This window comes from Rhododendron vialii, chromosome 2a, assembly GCF_030253575.1.
Source record: "Rhododendron vialii isolate Sample 1 chromosome 2a, ASM3025357v1".
Taxonomy (NCBI): domain Eukaryota; kingdom Viridiplantae; phylum Streptophyta; class Magnoliopsida; order Ericales; family Ericaceae; genus Rhododendron; species Rhododendron vialii.
The window spans coordinates 2,649,807-2,670,796 of record NC_080558.1 but is presented as its reverse complement, the minus strand read 5'-3'; the positions used below and the strand labels follow the sequence as shown (position 1 = coordinate 2,670,796).

The following is a 20,990-nucleotide window of genomic DNA, read 5'->3' as shown; positions in this document are numbered from 1 at the left end:
GCCAAAACTGTTTTTGTTGGTGCCAAAACTCCAATGCATAAAAGTCTTGTACATTGCGCACGGTACAAGCCTTTTATGCACTAAAATTTTGGCACCAACAAAAATAGAATTGGCATTATCATTACCCTTTTTTTTTTTTGTTGGTAAAAAACATACTTCATAAAAGAGATTAAAGTCTTACAACACGAGTCTCCCTCGTGTTAGTTACCGACCACAATACTGGTTAGAACTTAGAACCCAAACAACTGAAACAGAACGGTGTGACAGAAACAGAATCACGATTCCTAATAACATCAGCACACCCAACAACTGAAACTTGACTAGATTACAAAGAAACATGATGGGAGTTCCAGGACCTAATAAGAAAGGCCCAGCCCAAGAATTACCTTACCTCCGTGCTGTAACAACAAAATTATCACTATCAGTCTATCATATGACAGATTACAAGGCCTTCCAAGTTCCACCAGAGACACCAAAAACCCAAATCTAGATCTGTACAAAAACAAAAAAGCTAATCCAAAGTATTCGTCTAACAAACTCAGCACACAGAAGTTATTGGCCAAGCTAGGTTACAACATTACAAGGCAGGGAACTTGACTTTATGATATCCGGACCAACTCCGGTAAAATTGCAACAGAATTGCAGCAGAAACAATTTCTACCCACTGGAAGCCTCCTGTAACAGATATATTGTGCACGACCTTGGATCAGAAACCAGAAAGTCATTTCCCTCAAAATTTATGGCTTTTTCATGGGTTCCATTTCTTGTTGCCCACAATGCCGGAGGTATATAAGCTGCATTCCAGCGTGCGATGACGAAAATGGCTATCAAGATCATATCTAACAGAAGAAGATCAAAATACAAGAAATGCATGTTATCACAATGCATTCCATCAGATTGAACCTCAAGAGTCCCTATGACAAGTCAGTTTCCATTGCATTTGCACTCTGATTATTCTGATCAGATTCAAATTGAACGGAACTGTCATCAGATTCATGAATAGTTGAAACTGTAACATTTGCTTTGATTTCCTCAGTTAGATGTTCCACAGAGATTTCGACGGGGGCATTTATGACATTTACCTCTTCAGCTTTTTTACCCATGTCATCTTCTCCACTTAAAAGAATATTACATCCACCTAGAGCAACTTCTGAAGCTGCATGCAAGTTGCTTTCCATGTCAAGAGCATTCTGCTTGTTCGAAGCCGAGTTCAAATGAATGGTACACTCAGCAGATACGTCAAGCGAAGAAACAGATGCAGGTTCCTGGTCTTTAGTAATGTCGTTTTCCTGAGCAGAAATTTCCCCACAAGAATCAAGATCAGGTTCAACACAAGCAACTTTGCCATCATTAACTTTATCATCAATGTCACCCACTTCAGAACTTCGAATATCATTTCTCACTGGTGCTGTATCTGCTTCATAACAAACTTCTGAAGCCACAGGAATTTCACTTTCAACCTCACATTTACTCTGATGATTCGAACCAGAGTTACTACTTTCCTCTTTTTCACACAGATTGGAAAGGGGAACCTGATGCGGCTTATTGTTAACTTCTTCAGTCGTGTTATGAGTAGAACTGTCATCTAAAGAATCCAAAACAAGAGTATCAACAATGTCACTCGCAGCAGAAGACTGACCGTTACCTTCTACTATAGCAACTTCTGTTTCAAAAGCAACCTCTGCATTCGAAACAAGTGAAGCCACAATCAATTTGCTTGGCAGATGAAGTGCATCTGGTTGATTCATATCCGATGCAAGTTGCACACTACACTCATCATTTCCATTGGAAGAAGATACAGAAACTAGATCCAGGATCCCGTTATTTTTCTCTTCCTCCGCAGAAATTCCACCCAAAGAATCAAGGACTTTTACTTTCGCATCATGATTACCATCTTTATAACCCTCCACGAAAGACTCAATATTACCTTCAACAGGTTCATCAACTTTGACTTCAGATTCTGAAGCCACATGCAACTTGTATTCCATGCTATCTGAAATGCGAGTACTCAAATCAGAGTTGGATTCCTTTGTGGTCTCATCAGTTGCATCCACAGTGGAGACGGAAAGAAGCTTTTTATCTCCTTTGAACTCCTCAGCAGTATCCATGGCCGATGTTTCCTCCAAGGGATCAAGAACCAGTTCAACTACAGCAGCTTTGACATTAGATTCGAGAACTTCACCCAGGCTGAGAGAAGAAATACTGTTGACAGAAGGATCTAATACAGGATTTTCCATCTTAAGGAGATCATGATGCAAATCTGAGGAAGGGGGGCCCTTAACAAAGTCAGCAGAAGATTCAGTTGACATTTCTACTGACTGAGACTGAAGAGTCGCCTTCTCGTCGTTCAAGACTTCAACTTTAGGTTCACAAGAAACACCCGTCGAAGAAGTCAACAGTGCATTACCCTCTGAGAGAACAGCCGGGCCTTCCAAACCAGAATCTTCAGCAGCAGCTTTGTCATCAATTTCATCGCCATTTTGCATGATAACATCATCATCACGGATGTTGAGATCATGGCCCCCAGAGGAATCAGCATCTGATTTTTTTGTCAAATCAGGCTCAAGACGAAGATCTTCTTTGATTAGAATGGATTTCGTATCTAAACAAAAGAATGCAAATATAAATAAAACACTAAAATCAAATGAAAATGAAATTTTAAGGCTGGGCCTGGTATAGGCAATTATTACAATCAACAGAAACCTGAGTTGGCAGTTGTGTTTTCCCCTGTGGTTTTTTGTTCCACTAGTGGTTGCTGTAGCATGTCTGTGCCAGGAAACACCAACATATTCATCGACCTCAGTTCTTGCTTGTGCAACTCCTCAAGTGGATTGAAACCAAAAACCATAGTCCATGTATTCATGTGCTCAGCAATGGCAGGAATAAACAATTTCTCGACTTTGAGAGAGCAGAGGGCCTGAGAGTATACATAAAAACAACATAAATCATTTGCATGAGTGAACAAAACTAACCAGAAAGATTCACTGAATTATGGGAAGGAAAAATATAGTTTCTCAGGAATGGTACAAGAATAAGTAGTTGATAATGGCAACTAAAAGCATCCCTCCCCATGCCCCAAAAAAAGCAAGGGAAAAAGAAGAAGAAAACATAAGTTAACATACTGGAGCATAATGTCATTTTATTTCAGAGCAGTTGATAATGAAAACGCTTAAACATGCAAGCATTACCAATTCAATGGCGCTAAGAAGTCGGCGGCACATCCCTTGGCGTCTATACATATGACGTGTCCCAATGAAAGGCATCTCTGCAAGTTGTGTCCCGTGGATCCTAACCATACAATAACAAAACATCATAATTAACATTGTTTGTATTTATGAGCACATTCCGACAGGGGAAAAATAGGCCAAAAATAACAAGATCTGAATTGAGGGAATCTACTCTATAAAAAAGGAAGACAAATAAAATGGTCTAGAATGATGATTCAACTTCTCCCACAGTTATTCTGTAAAGCAAGAACAATAACTTATTGTGTGTGAATTCTACATTAGAGCACAGCAATAGTCCCACAGGGGGATGGCAAAAGGTCGCTAGCCAAAATAAGGACATCTTAATAAACCATAGAGTCTTAACCCTCAACATGAACAATGGAGGGTAATGTGCTCATGACATATAAAGATGAGGGAGAAAAAGAGGTGGTATCCACTAACCAGTAATGTCCTCTTCTAGGATATGGCGCCTCAAAGTTATATTTCCAACTTATCAAATCAATAATTCAGTCCTTTCAACAAGAAATATGTTGTCCTTAAATAAGAGAGCTGCTTATGCAACACAGATGCACGAAGCTATAACAAATTATACCTGATGGCTGCTGCGGAAACGATTTCATCACCCCTCTCCAAAATAGCAGTATAGAAGCCACTATAGTTTAGCCGACTGAAGTTTGATCTACAGATTAAATAAGCAAATCATGGAGAATAAGCTCAGGAAAAAACCCCTACAATATCTGTCAGTTTAAAAGCACAAATATGCCTACATCCATCCATCACATACATATACATACATACATACATAATTGAAATTTGGAAGGATATATAGAAATGGTGAATTGTCAGTATATATGACCTGAAGAAAGATGCAGGACCTTATTGGAAGCCAAACAAGCACATGGAAGAGACCAATAATTGTGGGAGTGGAAGTACTAATGCAAGATAAAAAATAGGGACAAAACTATTAAAGCATTTAAAAATTAAAAACCAGAATAACAGGTCATTCTAAAGCAAACAAATAGGCCACATGTACAGAATACAGATGGACATTAATAACTACCATAACTACTGCATGCCTCAGTATAATTGCTTGAAGGAAAGAAACTTGCCAGGAATGCATAACATAATACTGAAAAAAATGTTGCATGGTTAAAAATCGCAGGCAGAAATACTTTCCCAATCAAGAACAGTCGAAAACTGCTTACCCACAATTGTAGAGAATATTATGTATCAAATTGATTCCGCTCCTCCTGTCAACGATAGGCAAAAAGCACTCATTCATAACAGAGAGTGCAACAGCTAGCTTAGAATTGCATTCCACCCTCTGTGGAGCTCCACGGTGTGATGCATCCGTGTCGATCTCTGTTCGATGAATGAGAGACCATGAAAATCCCGCTTCCAATTCATGTTTGACCCCAAGAAGCTTCTGTAATGAGTCAAAGAGCTGCAGAAGTAGAAGGGTTCAGCTTCACTCAATTCTTTAAACATGGACAGCAATATGTTAGAGCATCCAAAACTTGTCAATTTGACAGAAAAACAATACATTAGTACCTCTTGGCACTTCTTCCCACAAAAGGAAGCGGATGCACGATTTACATCAGCGGGTTCCATCTCCTGACTGCAAGATTCATGATCTGAAAAATGGCAAAAGGTTGATTCAGGAAAATTCTTACATAAGAGAAAAAACATGCAAGGGGAAAGAGCATTTCACAAACACAATCTAAAGCAAGGAGTGGTAAGATATGTACATTTTTTTACACACAGGCTGCAAGTCGGAAGGGCGCCGACGGTTGCAGTATCTCCCACATCGCTAACCTCACCCACAATTCCACAAATTTTGCATATACAGTTGGGACAGTGCCAATCACCAGGGGGAAGCATCTGAAACAAGGAGAAAATGTGAATATACAAAGCTTCAACCGATATAAAATCCAATTTCAAAGGAAGACAGAGATAAAGAATCATAGTTAGAATCTTGTGGAGCATTTTGGAAAAAAATTTCAAGCCCAAAGGACTACAACAAAGTGATCCACTTGCCTTTTTGGGAGCCTGTCTACAAGAAGCTACATGGTGTAGCATTTGCAATTGACTTGTCAGAAGTCAAGAACAAAATAAGGAAAGGCGGTTAACTAGTAGTTTTATTCTTAACAAACCCCAGATGTTAACATATTACAATATAACCACCACGGCTTCTTAAATACCAGCCGCACAGTGCCACAAAAATCTCTCTCTCTCTCTCTCTCTCTCTCTCTCTCTCTCTCTCTCTCTCTCTCTCTCTCTCACACACACACACACACACACACACAATAAAGGTGCCACTTTCTTAAACGTGACAGAAACTTCTATGGCATTTTCTCTCTTCCTCTACCACTTCACCAATAGAAAGACAATACCTTGGGATTTGGCTATGAAATTTGTATGTCAAGGAAAAGAGAAGTTATTGACCATATCTGGTTACTCATTGACACCCATTCATCAGTTAAATTACGATTATAGAAGGGAGCAAAAGTAGAAAGAAACCACGCAGGAGCTTTCAACAGACAAAGTAGGTGTTCTCTAAACAGTCTTTCTTCCAACTTCTTTTCAAGCAAAGGATCCTGTAAGATCTTTCAAAGAAAAGGATATCACACAATCAAAAGCCATCCAAAACACATTGTAAAAACAAGACTTTGTTTAGATAAGTTTTTTTATTGACACCAACATCGCTGCCCACCACTTCAGCATCTGAAAACAGTATGGACAAACTAATTGAAAAGCCAAAAGTTGCATACAAGGTTTCCAAGAAATCAAATCACATACAATATCAGCCTCTCACTTGCATAATTGTCTCACGCATCAAGGTTGTCAAATTGTGTATTGGATCGAGAATCAAAATCATCCTTTTCCGAATCGTGAATCGAATCGAACTGTGAATCTTTCCGATGCAGTCATGATTTCTATAATGCATGCAAACCTATGTTTTTATTGATGAGAGCAACAATAATATATGCCTCAAATGAAAGTTTTAGACCTTAATTAACAAAAACCTTCTTCTAAATGATGATTAAATAGTAATGTGGAGTATTAACTAAGCTGCTTCTATTGTAACTACCAAGAGATGGGGACTTGAGAATCCTACTTATGATGGATTTTGTAAAAAAGAGTTAAAAGTACAAAACAAACCCTTAAAAGGTCTATAGGGTGGTTGTATTCCCTTTATCTTTCTCATTTTTGATTCACTCTCACAATAAATCTCCCTTTCTTTTTCTTTTCTTTTTTTTTGGGTAAATCAACTTGAAATAGAAAAAAGGCTAACCGAATATACAACCTACAAGGCTACCAAATCTCCCTTTCTTATTACCTATAAATATAATACTGCATAAGGAGAAAAATAGACAAAAGATGGCATATAGCCATATAACAATACCATAGACTTTAAAAATATAGTTTGAACCCTTTTCCAACAACAAAAAAAGCAAAACAAGAGTAAAATATGAATTTTGAAAATTTTAAGGATATAGAACGATTCACTTACAATTCACAGCTATTTTCCATCTAAGCAGCCTATTCGTATCGATTACCCACTGAATCGTATGACATGAATCGTGATTTGTACGATTCTAACAACGTCACACATGATCAATGAACCAATAAACCAAATCAAATCAAACCAAGCCTCAAGTCCAATTGAGGTCGGCTACATGAATCCATTCTTTTCATTGACCTCTAATATCTATTGACTGTTTTCTGATATCCAACCAACATATATCTTTTCGAGCTACCGCTGCTATAACAACAACAGAACCCATGTAGTCCCCAATCATTGGGGGTATGGGTGGGAGAGGATTGAAAACAGACCTAACCTTTGGCAATATGCACAAAATGACTACTCTGAAAATACTACTGAAACAGTGGCCCCCCTATACCTGTTTTGCTGCGGAACCATGCCCTCAAATCAAAGCCAAATGACATCAGAGAGGGCAGACCTACAGACCCAATTCAATTTATGTGAACATTACCATACTTCATACATTGATAGTACAGAGCATCGGTATGCACATTTCGAGCTACCGCTGCTAATGTCAATTTTTGTCTTCCCCTACCCTTGGTGCTACCCTCCATCGTAATCATATCACTCCTCCTAGTTACCACATCTTCCTATCTACGTCCTACGATAGACATATCCAACCACGTTAACTATTTTCTCTCATCTTGTCTTCTATTGACACTCCCCCGACCATTCCACAAAGGTTTTCCCTTCCTAATTCTTGAACCAATAGGACAAAGTAATTTTCTCTCCTTCCACAAGTACCTTCTAAGTCTTAATGTTTAAAGTAATTTCTCCAACACATCCAAGCGTTGACGTATAAGAAAAGACAATCCTACATTCTACCAAACGTTCATACACAGTACGACATAAATATACATACCAACGATTAGAACACCTAAATGCATATCTTCACCATGAAGAAAACACCAACGGCCCACGACATTTTAGGGATCAAGAATGACAATAACTGATTCAATGTTTATGCAGATGACTAATATGACCTAAATACGCATATCATATCTTGCTCAACCAAGAATAGATACCTGTATATCTAAGCAACTCTGATGAAATGTTGATGGACACCCATCACAACAGATCAAATCCCCACCATCACCGCAGAGCCCACAAGTATCATCATCCGGATCATCACCATCAGTGCCCACAGTGTGAAAACCAATGCGTTTGGACTCCTCTTGTCTATTCCACGCCTCTATCTGGCATTGCGAAAGGGATGTACCAGACTCCAAATATATGTTTTGGAATGGCTGTCTCAGTTTGCTTCCAGCATGAATCTCAAACTTTGAGACAGTGAGGATTTTGCTACAACAGCCACAGTGTATACCATCTCTTGTAACCCAGCCCTCTAGCATCGCCCGTGTCCTTCTACGGTTCATGTACTGCACTCTCTCACTTAAATGAACCACTCCAGAGTCAATAAGCCAGGAAAGCACTGTTCTTTTCCCTGTAAATGGAACATAACCGTCACTTTCTGAATCTGCTCTCTTGTCAGAACTGCGAATCAATAACGTACATCTGCCAATTTTTCGACTCTTTCTTCCTTGTATTGTGCGAGAATTAGTTGCAGTGGACTGTTTTCCAGATCTCTCTCGCTTGGGAGATAAATTACTGCCTGAATCATCTCCACTTGCATTACTTGTTTCATCTGATCTCCCTTTTGGTGATTTACCATTATGTTCTGTACCCTTTGCAGACCCTTCCTTCCTTTCTTTGCCTCTCCTAGTCCTACCATGATTTTTCCGCTTCATCTTCATCTCTCTTTCCCTCTTCTTCCGAGTTTGCCTAGTTAATTTACTTAGCAAGTCATCTGGCAACGGCAAAAATTGTGAGGAGTCCTCACCTTGTTTTACATCAGCGTCTTCTACGTCCTGTTGCTTTTGAAGTGCATCATAAGCCTTAATAATGGACCAGTATCCTGTTCCACTGGGATCAATGTACACAGAATCTAAATAATCTCTGTTCCTTCGAGGTCTATAATCAATTGTCCAACCAGCACTTATAAGCATATGCCGAATCTTCTCACGCAACAATTGCTTTTCCGTCCCACTACCACGCTTTGTTTGTACTTCCTTTCCTTTATCGGGCTTCCTTTTTCCAGCTGATGGAGCTTTCCCAGCAGTCCTCCTTACCCCTTTCGAAGCTGGCACACTTGATGATCCCCGCCTCAACGACGTATCACTGTCCTCTGTTTCTGAATCACTACCCTTACCACTCTTAGACACTTCCTTTCCTTTCATAGTCTTCATTTTTTCAGCCGGTGGAGTTTCCCCGTCAGTTCTCCGTATCCGTTTCGAAGCTTGCACGCTTGGTCCCTGCCTCAACGACATATCACTGTCCTCCATTTCTGAATCACCACCCTTAGCACTCTTAGACACTCCCTTCCCTTTAACAGGCTTCATTTTTTCAGCTGATGGAGTTTTCCCACCCGTTCTCCTTACCCTTTTCGAAGCTTGCAGACGTGATGGTCCCCGCCTCAATGACGTATCACTGTCCTCTGTTTCTGAATCACCACCCTTGGCACTCTTAGACACTGGTTTTCTCCCTTTGACTTCACTCTTCTCCGTCCTAATAACTGGAACTACTTTTTCAGTTCGTTTTGAATCCGAGTAAAACGAAGGTTCAATAGACGTGTCCTTCTTCTTGATAACAATTTCGGACTTAGAACCCTTTCTATCTCCAACTACCAACTGGCGATCAGTGAGTTTACTAGGAACGTCCATCTTCTTCTTTTTGTTGACCATCACTTTCAGAACACCATTTTTGCCCTGCAATCTGATAGGCTCGTCAGAAGGTGCACAAACCTTCTGTCTAAAGGACGAAATGGGTAAATGAGCTTCATCGTCGTCTGTCTCCAACCTACTCTTAAAACCATAATCTGATCCCCTTTTCCTTCCACCCGATAAAGACTCGCTTCCACTATCAAAATAAGATTTCTTTCTCTTCTCAATCATAATATGTCTACTAGACCCGGTTTCGATATCCCCGTCGTTCCATTTCCGGCTAGTGTGCTTAAACCTGTGATGCCCGTAATCATACTCATCATCGAACTCGAACACATCTAACCTCCCCTTCCTGTCACTCTCCATTCCGCCGTTCTGACCATTTTGAAAACTTCCAGTTTTCTTCCTATTAGAAAGCTCTTCTGAGTCGTCATCATCATCACCGCTAGAACCAGAAGAATTACTGGGAGCCAAACGCGGCCTTTTCCTCTCCTTATTCGACTCGAACACCTTTCTTGACCCATCAACTTTCTTCTTTATTATCAAGCAACCTGAAGAATTCTTCTTCTTTACCAAACCCTCTCTAGATCTCACCCCCTCTTCCATCTCATGCGTTAGCTAGCTACGATCCAAAACCTAAAACCAATTACTTTTACACCCTTTTCAACCCAAATTGACCATCAAACCCATGACCAGATCTGGACCAAATCAGAGGAAACCCTAGAAAAAATTTCAGGTTGATAGCTTTAACGGAGAATGTGACGACAAAGGTTGTACGTATCGAATGCTTACCTCTGCCGGAAAAGGGTCTTTGATCCGTCCACCGGCGATGACTCAGCGAGACTGTCACCGATCGCCGATTGAAGAGAGAGAGAGAGAGGGAGAGAGAGACTTTTGGTTCTGGGTTTGTTGATTGGGGGTTTGGGTTGTGTAATGGTCATGTATAGTATATACTATACTTGTATACATAATCTACGATACCTGTTTTGTTCGTTTTATTTATTTATATATTTACTTTTTTAATTATTAACAAAAATTTATAGGTTTGGAATATATATGTACAGAATAAATTTTGCGAAAGGATTTTATGAGTACAACTACAACCAAAATTTAAAAAACTTTTTGCAGAGGTGATTCTTTTATTTTTCGTTTTTCAGTTTAGATTTGATGATGTATATGTTTCAAATTGGTTCCAAAAAAAATTTAAATGTCAAAATTGTTCATTATCTTGTACTCTTAGAGCATGTACACCAACTTAGGCATACTTGCATTTTTATCTACTTTAGCTAGGAAAGGCATAAAAATGGGCTTGCACCAGCTTAATTAAACACCAATGTATTTTACATTTGTGGAGAAACCTCGACAAATTTACAGAGGTATTGTAGCTCTGTACCCAATTTTTTTTATTCCTTTTCCTCCTTTTCTCTCTCTATAATTTTATTATTTTCATAATTTAATGGATAGAGAGAAGATTATGAAGAAGTTGTAGTGTGGAAGAAAAAATGGATACGTAAAATAGAAATTGCACCTTTTGTAGTAGGTATTTTACCTATGTTTGGTGTACTTTAGTAGTTGTTTGGCCGAATAAGACAAATGACTTATTAAAAAATAATAATTTTTTATATTTTTTTAAAATTTTTTGTGCATTATTATTTTTTCATGACGAGAGAAATTTAAAAAGTAAAAAATTACGGTTAAAATTCATTTTTTTTGAAAAAAAATGAATAAATTGACTTATATTTAATTTTCTTATTTTTCTCTGACTTTCTTTTTAAACCAAAAACAAGGGGAAAATTCACTTTTCCTTTCTTTTACTTTTTTCAAACAAAGCCTAGCTTCTTTTCTTTTCTGTTTTTTATCTAATAGATTTTTTTTCAGTTTTTTTATCTAATAGACTTGCACTGACCTTATCTAATCCCAGGACCGCGAGGTTAACCGCCGGCCTAACTAAACAGAGCTCGATCTTCTTTAACCACCAATCCAAACGAAGTGTCCCGCTATCTTCGCCGGAGATGGGTTCTAATGACGGCGCCGGCGATCGGCCGACAATTATGGTAACCAACGACGACGGAATCGACGCTCCAGGTTTGCAAGCTCTGGTTCGTGTCCTCGTCTCCACTAATAGATTCAAAGTTCTGGTCTGTGCCCCCGATTCGTACGTTCTCTCCAAACCCTTCCCATATACTAGTATTTATTGCAAAATGCTTTCCTTTTATACGAGTTTTTTTCTTCACATTTCACTGAGTTATACGTATACATGGTCGAGACCATTTCGAATGGGAAATTATTTGTTTACTGTGTTTTGGTAATTCTGAGTTTGTAGCAGAGTTTGGAAAGGATGATATAGTTAAAGGCTGCAAACGAGGCGAGATTTGTATAGTGTTCGAGCTAAACGAGCCTTTTCCGTGTTAAAAAAAAAAAACTAAACGATCCGAGCCTATGCCAAAGAGCTTTAGAGTGTTAAAAGGCTTTAGAGTGTTAAGCTTGGCTTGTTTACTACACGAGCCTAAACTCGAGTTCAAGCTCGTCTCAGTTACAATGAGTTGAGCTGAGCCGAATTGAGCAGCTCAGTTCGTTTACGGTCCTAGACTTTAAAAAGCTGCAAACAAGGCGAGGCGAGCTTTTGTTTACACCCAATTTTGGCCAAAATTAAGGAAACGGTTTTTTAATGCCAAAGGAGGTTTTAAAATTAATGGCAACGTTAAAAGGGGCGTCCATTCAAACCCAAGACGTTGTTTGGCCGTTTTTAATGTAAAGCGTGGCCCAGATTCATGGTCTAGATCTAAGGAAAGTTGGACACGGCCTAAGCCCTTATAGCAAAGCTCAAGTAAGATCGGGGTAGGCCTTGAATTAACAAAACTCATTCAGGCTTTGACCAACGCCATCCGGTCCCTGTTTTGACCACCTTTATCAGCAGGTCCAAATTAGTTAAAGGCCTAAAATTGGTTCTTTAGGCCTAGATCTAGGACTGCCAGTCTAGCCAGAGGCCTGGTTTCGTTTCTCAGACCGAGAGCGAATGATCAGGCTTAGGCCCTTTGTGGATTGGGCTTAGCGAAGAGGTTCTTTTTGGGCCCTATGCATTCTCATAGCCCAATGTTTTAGGGCTCCGGGCCCAAAATCCCTTTGTCTAGATCTTTAGGGAAGCATCTAGAAAAAGTGAAAGCTTAAGGCTTGAGAAGGAGCTTGCTTGAGTAGGAATGGGTTCCACGGCTCAAGTTCCAAAGTCGACCTTCAATTGAATGGCCGACTGAAAGGAAAAACGTGTAGGAGCTGCTCGAAACAAGAGAAGCTGCTCACAAGCAGCTCGTCTTGGCCCCATTTAGCATTTGTTGCGCAGGAAAAGATGGTCCAAGTCCCAAAAATTCCTTTTGTTATGAAGCTCCTCCCTCAAGGGACCAATTTGAAGTCTTCAAACGGGAAAAGTAGCTGGAAAGTCTGTTGACGTACAGAAAAAAGTTTCGGCCTTTAGTCTTGGAAGCCCCCAAGATCTTCCTTTTAACAAAGGCTAGGCCTGAGAAGGCTCATTTCCGGCCTCAAGCAGGACTGCTGGCCGGAGTCTTGGAGTAAGAAGCAAGAAAAGGACAGGTGTTGCGCATTTATTGGAGGCTATGGGAGCTGCTCAAGCAGCTCAAGGCCAGAGGTGGCTGCCTTTAAATACCAGAAGAAAAGGCCTTAGCAAAGGTCCACGATCTCAAGAGCCCACGGCTTATGCAACTCCATTTACATTCCTTTTATTTTCAAACGCGGCTTGTACTCACTTCAAAGTAGTTTAAGCTTTTTATCGTATTCCTTGTACTCATCTTCATTAAACCATTAATGGAGTTCTTATGATCCAAATTCAGCTTTGTTTTATCTTTCTTTCCATTTTCTAACAACGGTTAGGAAATTTTAAGTCCTTATCCCGCAAAGGCAAACAACGAACCATCTCAAGGCCTTACCCCTTAGGCCGAGCACAATTACTAAAGAGAAGTCAGATTCAGGCATTCAGGCCTTGATATCGAGTTTGGACTGTTATTCGGTCCTGGCACGCTCGCAACACTAGCCAACTTGATTTTGCACTTTTTGTGGAAAACAGCTTTAAAGTGTTCAAGTTTGAGCTCGGCTTGTTCAAAACTAGTCCAGCTCGAGCTTGAGTCAAGCCCAAATCATCGAGCTTGAGTCCAAACCATCCAGCTTGTGCTTGGCTCATTTAGTATCGTGGTGTTAGAGCTCGGTTCATTTACTGAACGAGCCTCTATAAACGAGCCGAGTTGCTACATACAAGCCGAGCTTTCACAGTCGAGTGCAGTTACAACTAACTCAGGCTTGGCTCGTTTACAATACGAGCTTGAAACTCGAGCTCAGCTTCGTTTATTAATGAGCCGAGCCTCGAGTGCTTGCAAACATCTCGGTTCGTTTGCAGCCCTTTATTTTAATATTTTTTTGGAATTTCTCAAGTTATAATAATGATTTGCAAGAAATATTGCTTCAGATATAGTCTTAAATCTATTATTAAACCGGTGCCTATATCCTATGGTTAGGCAGAGGTTTACTTTAGTAAAATTTTGCAGTTAGAGTTAGTTGAGCAAAGCTAAACATCTGTTATAGAGTTTTTTAATTAACAGAGAAAATGGTTACAACTATTTAGTGTGAGTTTTTAGTCTGAGAATGCTCTCCAAAATATTGGTTTTTAGTGTGAGAAATATTGCTTCAGATATAGTCTCAAATCTATTATTAAACCAGTGCGCTCTCTCTCTCTCTCTCTCTCTCATGTTAATGTCGTTTCTTGTTGCTTCCTTTTCTTCCAGGGAAAAGTCTGCTGTTAGTCACAGCATTACTTGGAGCCATGCTGTTTCCGTCAAGCGAGTAGATATTGGTGGAGCAACAGCATTTGCAGTCTCCGGTTTGTTTACCTATTAACTTCTTTTGCAACTTCTGGATTTGGGCATTTGTATGTAAGCCAACCATGTATATCAAGCTATTTAACACCCTTTCTCATGTGCGAGACCATCTTGCACATGGTGGTGCACACATCCCATCATAGAGCGAAACAGAATGCAAATGGGAGAAGTAGAATGCAAACAAATAACAATGCAAGACCTCTCTGAAAACAAAGATGTTAAATCACAAATTGTCATAAGTTAAAGTTGCTAGGAAATGGACTCAACAATGTATATCAAGCTGTCCAATAATATGATTTATCTCTGAGTCTTTGTTAGGAATTTTTAAACACTTAGCACATGACCTAGTTAGATGTGCTTGCGTCTTTTCCCTTCATCCTTGTGTTGTCTTTTAATTTGTTGGCGACAATTGCTGATGTTAGAATTCTGTAGGACAACTGATATGTAAGTTTCAATGTAAAAACTGCTTATGCCATTGTGGCTGTTGGTTGATCTCATTAAGCAAAATGTCGTAATACCCAAAAAAATGGCTCGAAAAATACTTAGAAGATTTTCTACTTCTCAAAAGCTTTGCGCCAATCAAAGCTTGTAAGCTCGAAAAATACTGCTCTTACATTCTTAACAACTCGTGTTTTCTGTCTCCCTCTAATTTTAGAATGCAATTGCTTAGGTAGTACACATTTCAACCGATAGTAGGCATGGGTTGAGATGCTCTTCAATCCAAATTGGCACTACTCAGGTTACATATAATAGTCCTAAATAGTCCATTTCAATCAGTAGTGTTGGACCTATTGCAGGAACCCCGGCGGATTGTACTTCTTTGGGAATCTCCAAAGCACTCTTCCCTTCAGTGCCTGATCTGGTTTGTTTTCTGCTTCTCTCTGTAGAATGAAAATGTTAATGACTTCAGTACTAGATACAAGTATACAACTCGCTCATATCCTTGGTCTTATGTTTCCTCTCATTCTTCGTCTTACTGATGCATACATAACCAGAGTACTGTCCTAGCATTTTCTATTGTGGGTACCGTCCGAGCATTTTCTAGTTTGTCAGGCATCTGAACATGAACATTAATGCATGTTGGCCATAAAAAATGAGACTGCAATCATTAGTCAGCCATTGAGGTGATGTTTTACTGCTTTCCCACTACGTTGAAGTACTCTCCTAACTCGCCTAGTGGATAACACTGCACTGTACCCTTATGTAGTTATTGTCTCACAATTGTGGTGCATTTCCCGAGTTCTAAATTGCTTCTATCCTCTGTTTACAGGTAATCAGTGGCATTAATATGGGTAGTAACTGTGGTTATGACATGTTAGTATCTTCTTCTTCTTCATAGATGTCTTGTTCTTGGGGATGTAAAATTTAGAGTTCCTGTTTGGATTGTGTAGTTTTAGATTACATCACTGCAACACCACCTAGTGAATTTTCTTAAAGTCTGGTTGATTCGAATGTGAGTGGTTCAAAATATTTGTCATTCTAGAATTGCTTGTTGACCACCAACATGTCTAGAAGTTTAAGCTATTAGAGGAGTGAGACTTACAAGTTACACCCCCCCTCACGTGGCCAAGCTCTTTTCTGCAAGTGGGCCAGATACAGACAAGTAGTATGATTGTCGGGTAGGCATTGAGGTGTGAATGCAAACGTGTGAAATTGTTGATCACCAAGAACTCAAGAAGAACATGACACAAAAGCTTAAGTTGGTGGTCAAAAACTTAACAAAAAGATTGGTTCTATGATTCAAATGGGATAAACACAAGGTTAAGTAGTTTTAGTTTTGGTTTAAGTCCACACATTTCCAATTTAGTAGCAAAGATTTTGGGATTCTGTTAGCGCCATTGCATTCATTAACGATGTTATTTGCACCAAATATACTTATATTCATTCTTCATACTTGTGTATGTATACCCCAGTGCCTTGTCTGTTAATACTTGTGGCTGCACTGATTGGATCTCATTCAAATTGTAGTGTCTATTCAGGGACAGTAGCTGGTGCTCGAGAGGCTTTCTTTAATGGTGTCCCATCTCTCTCTTTATCATATCACTGGTACTTGGCTCTTCCCTACAATTGTAATGCTTCATTCGGAAAGAAAGGGCGGTCTATTGCTACTAATATTACGGCACTGTGGAAAGTGAATGTCTGTGTAAACTAACAGTAATTGATTCATTATTAAGGAAGTTTCTGTAGTCAATATAAACCTTTTTGAATTTGTTAGGTAACATGGTTTTAATTAGGTCTCCGTCTCCCCTATCAGCCAAAGGGATATCTCTTGTTCATCTTTTGTAGTCTAGTTACTGAACTTTTGTTTCTGAGCATCGGAGCTGTTCCTAGGGTGCAACCCTACCAGTGGCGGACTGACATTGAGGCAAGGGGGGTCCATTGACCCCACTCATTGCAAAATTTATGTACGAAGTAATATAGTTTTAGGGGTATTTCTGTAAATTTGCCCCATAGAATATTTCCCCCAAACATTTTGCCCCTATCCTGCAACCATACTACAATGTTGCCCTTTTCACTTTTCAGTCACTTTTTCCTCTCTCTCTCTCTTTGCCCTTGTACTGCAACCAAACTACAATGTTGCCCTTTTCACTTTTCAGTCACTTTTTCCTCTCTCTCTCTCTCTCTCTCTCTCTCCGAAAAAATTGAAGAATGGAGGAGAAATCACCCTGTGAAGGAAAAATCTAGAAACCCTCGAATATCGATCACCACGGCCGACGAGCTCAGCTGGATATGGACTGGGAATAGACCTGTTTTACAGGCGAGTAGTTTAGATCCCAGTTTTCTTTTTTTACAGAGTGGATTTCAACCACAATTAGGTGGTGTTCCACTTTTAAAAAAAGTACTTTTTTTTCAAACGAAGGTAATTTCAAACTCAAATATAATGAAAACGAAAACTATTTTTTCAATTTTTTTTTGCACCGTTTAAAAGATCTTAATGAGATCTATCAAACAAGATCCATATTGGTAAGAAAATTATTTGCGTAAACACATGAATTTTTAGCTTGAAATTACCTTCCTTTTCTGAAAGTTCTTTTTTAAAGAAACCGGAACACCCCCTTACTCTATTTCTCTAAATACTTTTTCTCTCTACGTGGATAATGAATATGGGAATGAAAATAAAAGTTTGTGGCTGTTTTTTGGAACTTATTGTTTCTGTAACATGGACGAGGGCCACGAAGCCTAAGGGAAAGGAAATCAACATTTTATAAATAGATATCTCATTTTGGTTATTGTTCTATTGTATTTGTTATTTTCCGGGTCATCTTGTACAAGTGCAAAATTATATGTTGATGCTTGACGGCTTGACCCCAGTGCGATAAAATCCTAGGTCCGCCACTGACCCTAACAATTATTGCAGAAACTATTTAGGCATTGCCGAGTTCTTATGCATCTGTTAAAGTAAATACCATCTTTCGATCAGAAAATTGAAATTGTTATCTTTAACCATTTATCTGGGCTCGAGATCTGGTTTGCTTTTTGAAGAATTTGAGGGGTTTATAAAGAGATCACAATTACTCTATCCTTTCCTTGTTTTCTAGTAATGATACATTTTGTCGATGATGATATGCTTGTTCTTAATGACTAGCTTTGGTGACGATTTTCAGGGTTAGAGGCACTAGCACCATTCGTGATTTCACTCTGGCTGCAGAGGCTTGCTTACCCATCATATATGCTATATTGGCAGAGATCAAGAATAAGACATACCCTAACACATGTTTCTTGAATATAGATCTGCCAACGAATGTTGTTATTCATAAGGTGAATCTCAGACTGGCTGGAGGATGTATAACCCATAGTTTTCTGAATATAAATATGCCAATTAGCATAGTAGATCACAAGGTGAATCTCATGAGAAGATAAAATCGGGCTTCTCTCTGTTATATGTAGTTATGCTTCACTCTGTGGGTGTTCCAGTTTTCAAAAATATCATTCTTCATATCTTTTATTGTTGATATTCTTCCTTGTGTCCATGGCTCCATGCTTCAGAGACCACTGATAGCACTATCTGTTTGTCTTTACATCCTTTTCCACCTCTGCATGGAAGCATAATGAAGAAATGATTAGGATTATGATTTTGTTTTACACCTCAGATGAACTAGGGTTTCTGTGGGATTTCTAAGTCATTTTTATTATATGTTTTCTGGTCCACATTACATGCATTTTCCCCCTCACGACCCTTTGCTTGTTGAATACAAATTTAGTTTTTTACACATTAAATTTAGTTTTCTGTCGTTCACTTTGTTTTTAACTGTTTTTGTTTTGCTGGTATTTAATGCCCGCTATCTAACATCGTTGTCAAAAGTAGAAACTGCAATTAATCTTGATGAGCATCCTGGATTTTCAGTTGTGGTTATAATGTTTGTCTGGGTTCTCCTTCAGGGATATAAGTTAACAAAGCAGGGCAAAAGTTTTAACAAAATGGGCTGGAGGCAAGTGACTTCCGACACACAGGGAGGAAAAATGTTATCGACAATGACTATGGAGACAAATTCAATAACAAGCTCAGATGTGGATTTGCCAACCATATCAGGAGAAAGCCTCTTATTCGAGAGAGCAGTGAGTTTCTTTATTTCCGGTTGCCTTTTTGTTTTTTCTTTTTGTTGGAGGTACCAATAACTTGTTCATAATGACCTACTTTTGTGTTCTTGGGAAGACCTACTTGGAAGTATATGAGTTTCTTCTTTTGCTTGTTTCTAGATTTCTTATTTTCTTTCATGATTAGACCTTACATCTTGTAGGTAAGAAGAGCCCATGTTGACGACAATGATACAGATTTCCCTTGCCTTCAAAAAGGATATGTACGTAATTTTTAACTACGTTCAACTGAGCTGAGCTGGGGAACCCATGATTCACATTGCAATCATCTTTCTTTTCAGATAACTGTCACTGCTCTAGGCGCCCTATCTGATGCAGCTTCAGATTGCCAGGCATACTTAAAAGAGTGGCTCCCTGGTGTGGCTCCCCGCTTTTCTTCTTCGGCCTTATAATGAAGTAAGTTTCCCTCTTTGAGACTTCAAGGTTTGGATGAACATTTCTTTTATCTGAATTCCATATATTTACTCCTTAAATTTCATTGTAGATTGAACTTTGTGTTCTTCTCATTCATTGAAATGTTGACGTACATGGCAAAAGGCTTTATCTGTTTTTACTTCTTGTCCGAGTTGTATCAGTTCTTTGCTGTTTTGCCCTGTTTATAAACAACTTTCATGATGTTCAGTAAGTGAGCCCCACTTCACATTTAAGTATGCACATTGTCACTGTGTTATTTCTTATATAATCTCAATCCTTACATACATTTTCTGCATGGAAAAAATTTCTGGTGATCTCACTATCCTTTCGTGGTTGAAATTGCTATGGTTTTCAGGATGTACGCATTTAAGCTGAAAAAGAGCTTTTCTACCTATGTTGAAGGCGATCCGTCTATTATCTTTTATAGGGAAGCCCTATTGCCCTGCTCACTGAATTGTGAGTGTTTATGTTGTTGCATAGCAAACTCCTAAAGGGTATCTATGAATCTTTTATTTCATTTTGTAGGAATCCCATGGATTGATTTGTTGGACTACTGATATATTTGCATAATTCAAAGAATATTGATGTTTTTTCACTTGCAGTCGCAGCGCCCAAGTATGAATGTTATGAAGTATACTATGTTCTAAAAATCACTAGGCGCTAGTCAGGTGGAAAAGGGCCGTCTAGAGCCTAGGCCGAGACTAGGCGCCGAATAGTCGGCTGTCTAATCTAGGCGTTGGACCACCGGCGCCTAGGCAGCTGATTTTTAGAACATTGGAAGTATAAACATTTCCCATCTTTGTTTTTCTATGTTCTTTTCTAGAATTTGGTGAAATAGACTAAACGATGTTGAGGTGCATTTACATGCACGCATATTGTAGACGGAGAAACTACTCTTTTCAGAATTTACCTTTCACCCAGGAGTTCTACTGTCGGCCAATGCAGAGGTGGAAGGCTCTCTGGACTGATGCTTAACTCATTCTGCGTATGAGCTCATGACAGATGGAAACAAAATTGCCTGAGTGGAAAAAGTGTGTGCGCATTCTGTCATAGAAGTTTGAAAAACTATATCATTGGACTTTTGCTGGTTACAGAAAATGACATTTGATAGTATGTCACAAGTCTCGAGGTTAAGTTTGTCAAGAATCATTACCGACACCAGAGAGAGAGAGAGACTAGAAATTATTGTAAAATTCGGTTAGTTTCAATTACAAAACGTATTAGATGGTAGAAAGTGATGGTAAAGACTCATCAATTCCATTTTGTTAATACAGCATATAGCCTGCGATTACAAGTTACGACTTAAAATTTGAAATATTAAAGGATTTAAAACTTGGCAAGCTAGAAAATGACTGTGGAATAGAAATTATTATTTTCTTTGCTTGGTAAGCAATTGATCATGATCCACATTTCAACATCTTTCTCACCCCTTTTGAGGGTGGGTTTCTCCCAAAAAGTTTGTCTAGAGCTTATGGATTTTAGACAAGTTGTCTCTGATAAATGAACTTTTAGTTGGCGTATGTGAGGAGAATGACCTGTCTCAAAATCCGTGTTTTTGTGGGTTTTAGCCCACTTAGTCCGTTTAGACAAAAAGGGAAAGCCATTG

General features: G+C 39.0%; 2 protein-coding genes and 1 non-coding gene across 3 annotated transcripts; 1 reads left to right on the top strand and 2 right to left on the bottom strand.

Annotated features, from left to right (window-relative positions):
* Positions 1-244: 244 nt before the first annotated feature.
* LOC131310262 (uncharacterized) lies at positions 245-10,454 on the bottom strand. The gene is made up of 8 exons (XM_058337186.1): positions 7,800-10,454; positions 4,976-5,108; positions 4,779-4,861; positions 4,433-4,671; positions 3,820-3,906; positions 3,189-3,288; positions 2,704-2,917; positions 245-2,602 (listed from the first exon to the last, which is right to left on the bottom strand). Exons 1-8 carry the CDS (start codon positions 10,098-10,100, stop codon positions 915-917), a joined length of 4,845 nt encoding a protein of 1,614 aa, XP_058193169.1. The 5' UTR covers positions 10,101-10,454; the 3' UTR covers positions 245-914.
* LOC131318223 (small nucleolar RNA snoR100) lies at positions 7,134-7,241 on the bottom strand. Its single transcript, XR_009197558.1, has one exon. It is a non-coding gene; the product is annotated as a small nucleolar RNA snoR100 (small nucleolar RNA).
* Positions 10,455-11,366: 912 nt separating the features above from the next.
* Positions 11,367-19,979, top strand: LOC131310279 (uncharacterized). The gene is made up of 10 exons (XM_058337202.1): positions 11,367-11,649; positions 14,282-14,376; positions 15,172-15,236; positions 15,645-15,688; positions 16,343-16,420; positions 17,980-18,133; positions 18,755-18,931; positions 19,114-19,173; positions 19,252-19,366; positions 19,740-19,979. The coding sequence occupies exons 1-9, from the start codon at positions 11,507-11,509 to the stop codon at positions 19,360-19,362; spliced, it is 927 nt and encodes a 308-aa protein (XP_058193185.1). The 5' UTR covers positions 11,367-11,506; the 3' UTR covers positions 19,363-19,366; positions 19,740-19,979.
* The last annotated feature ends 1,011 nt before the right edge of the window (positions 19,980-20,990 follow it).

Bases quoted from the DNA above. Each gene is read 5' to 3' on its own strand.
- LOC131310279 (XM_058337202.1), top strand. From the start codon at position 11,507: ATGGGTTCTAATGACGGCGCCGGCGATCGGCCGACAATTATGGTAACC. The intron at 14,377-15,171 runs GTTTGTTTACCT...GACCTATTGCAG, and splicing joins AACAGCATTTGCAGTCTCCG to GAACCCCGGCGGATTGTACT. The intron at 18,134-18,754 runs GTGAATCTCAGA...GTTCTCCTTCAG, and splicing joins CGAATGTTGTTATTCATAAG to GGATATAAGTTAACAAAGCA.
- LOC131310262 (XM_058337186.1), bottom strand. From the start codon at position 10,100: ATGGAAGAGGGGGTGAGATCTAGAGAGGGTTTGGTAAAGAAGAAGAAT. The intron at 4,672-4,778 runs GTACTAATGTAT...CTACTTCTGCAG, and splicing joins GTGGGAAGAAGTGCCAAGAG to CTCTTTGACTCATTACAGAA. The intron at 3,289-3,819 runs GTATAATTTGTT...TTGTATGGTTAG, and splicing joins GTTTCCGCAGCAGCCATCAG to GATCCACGGGACACAACTTG.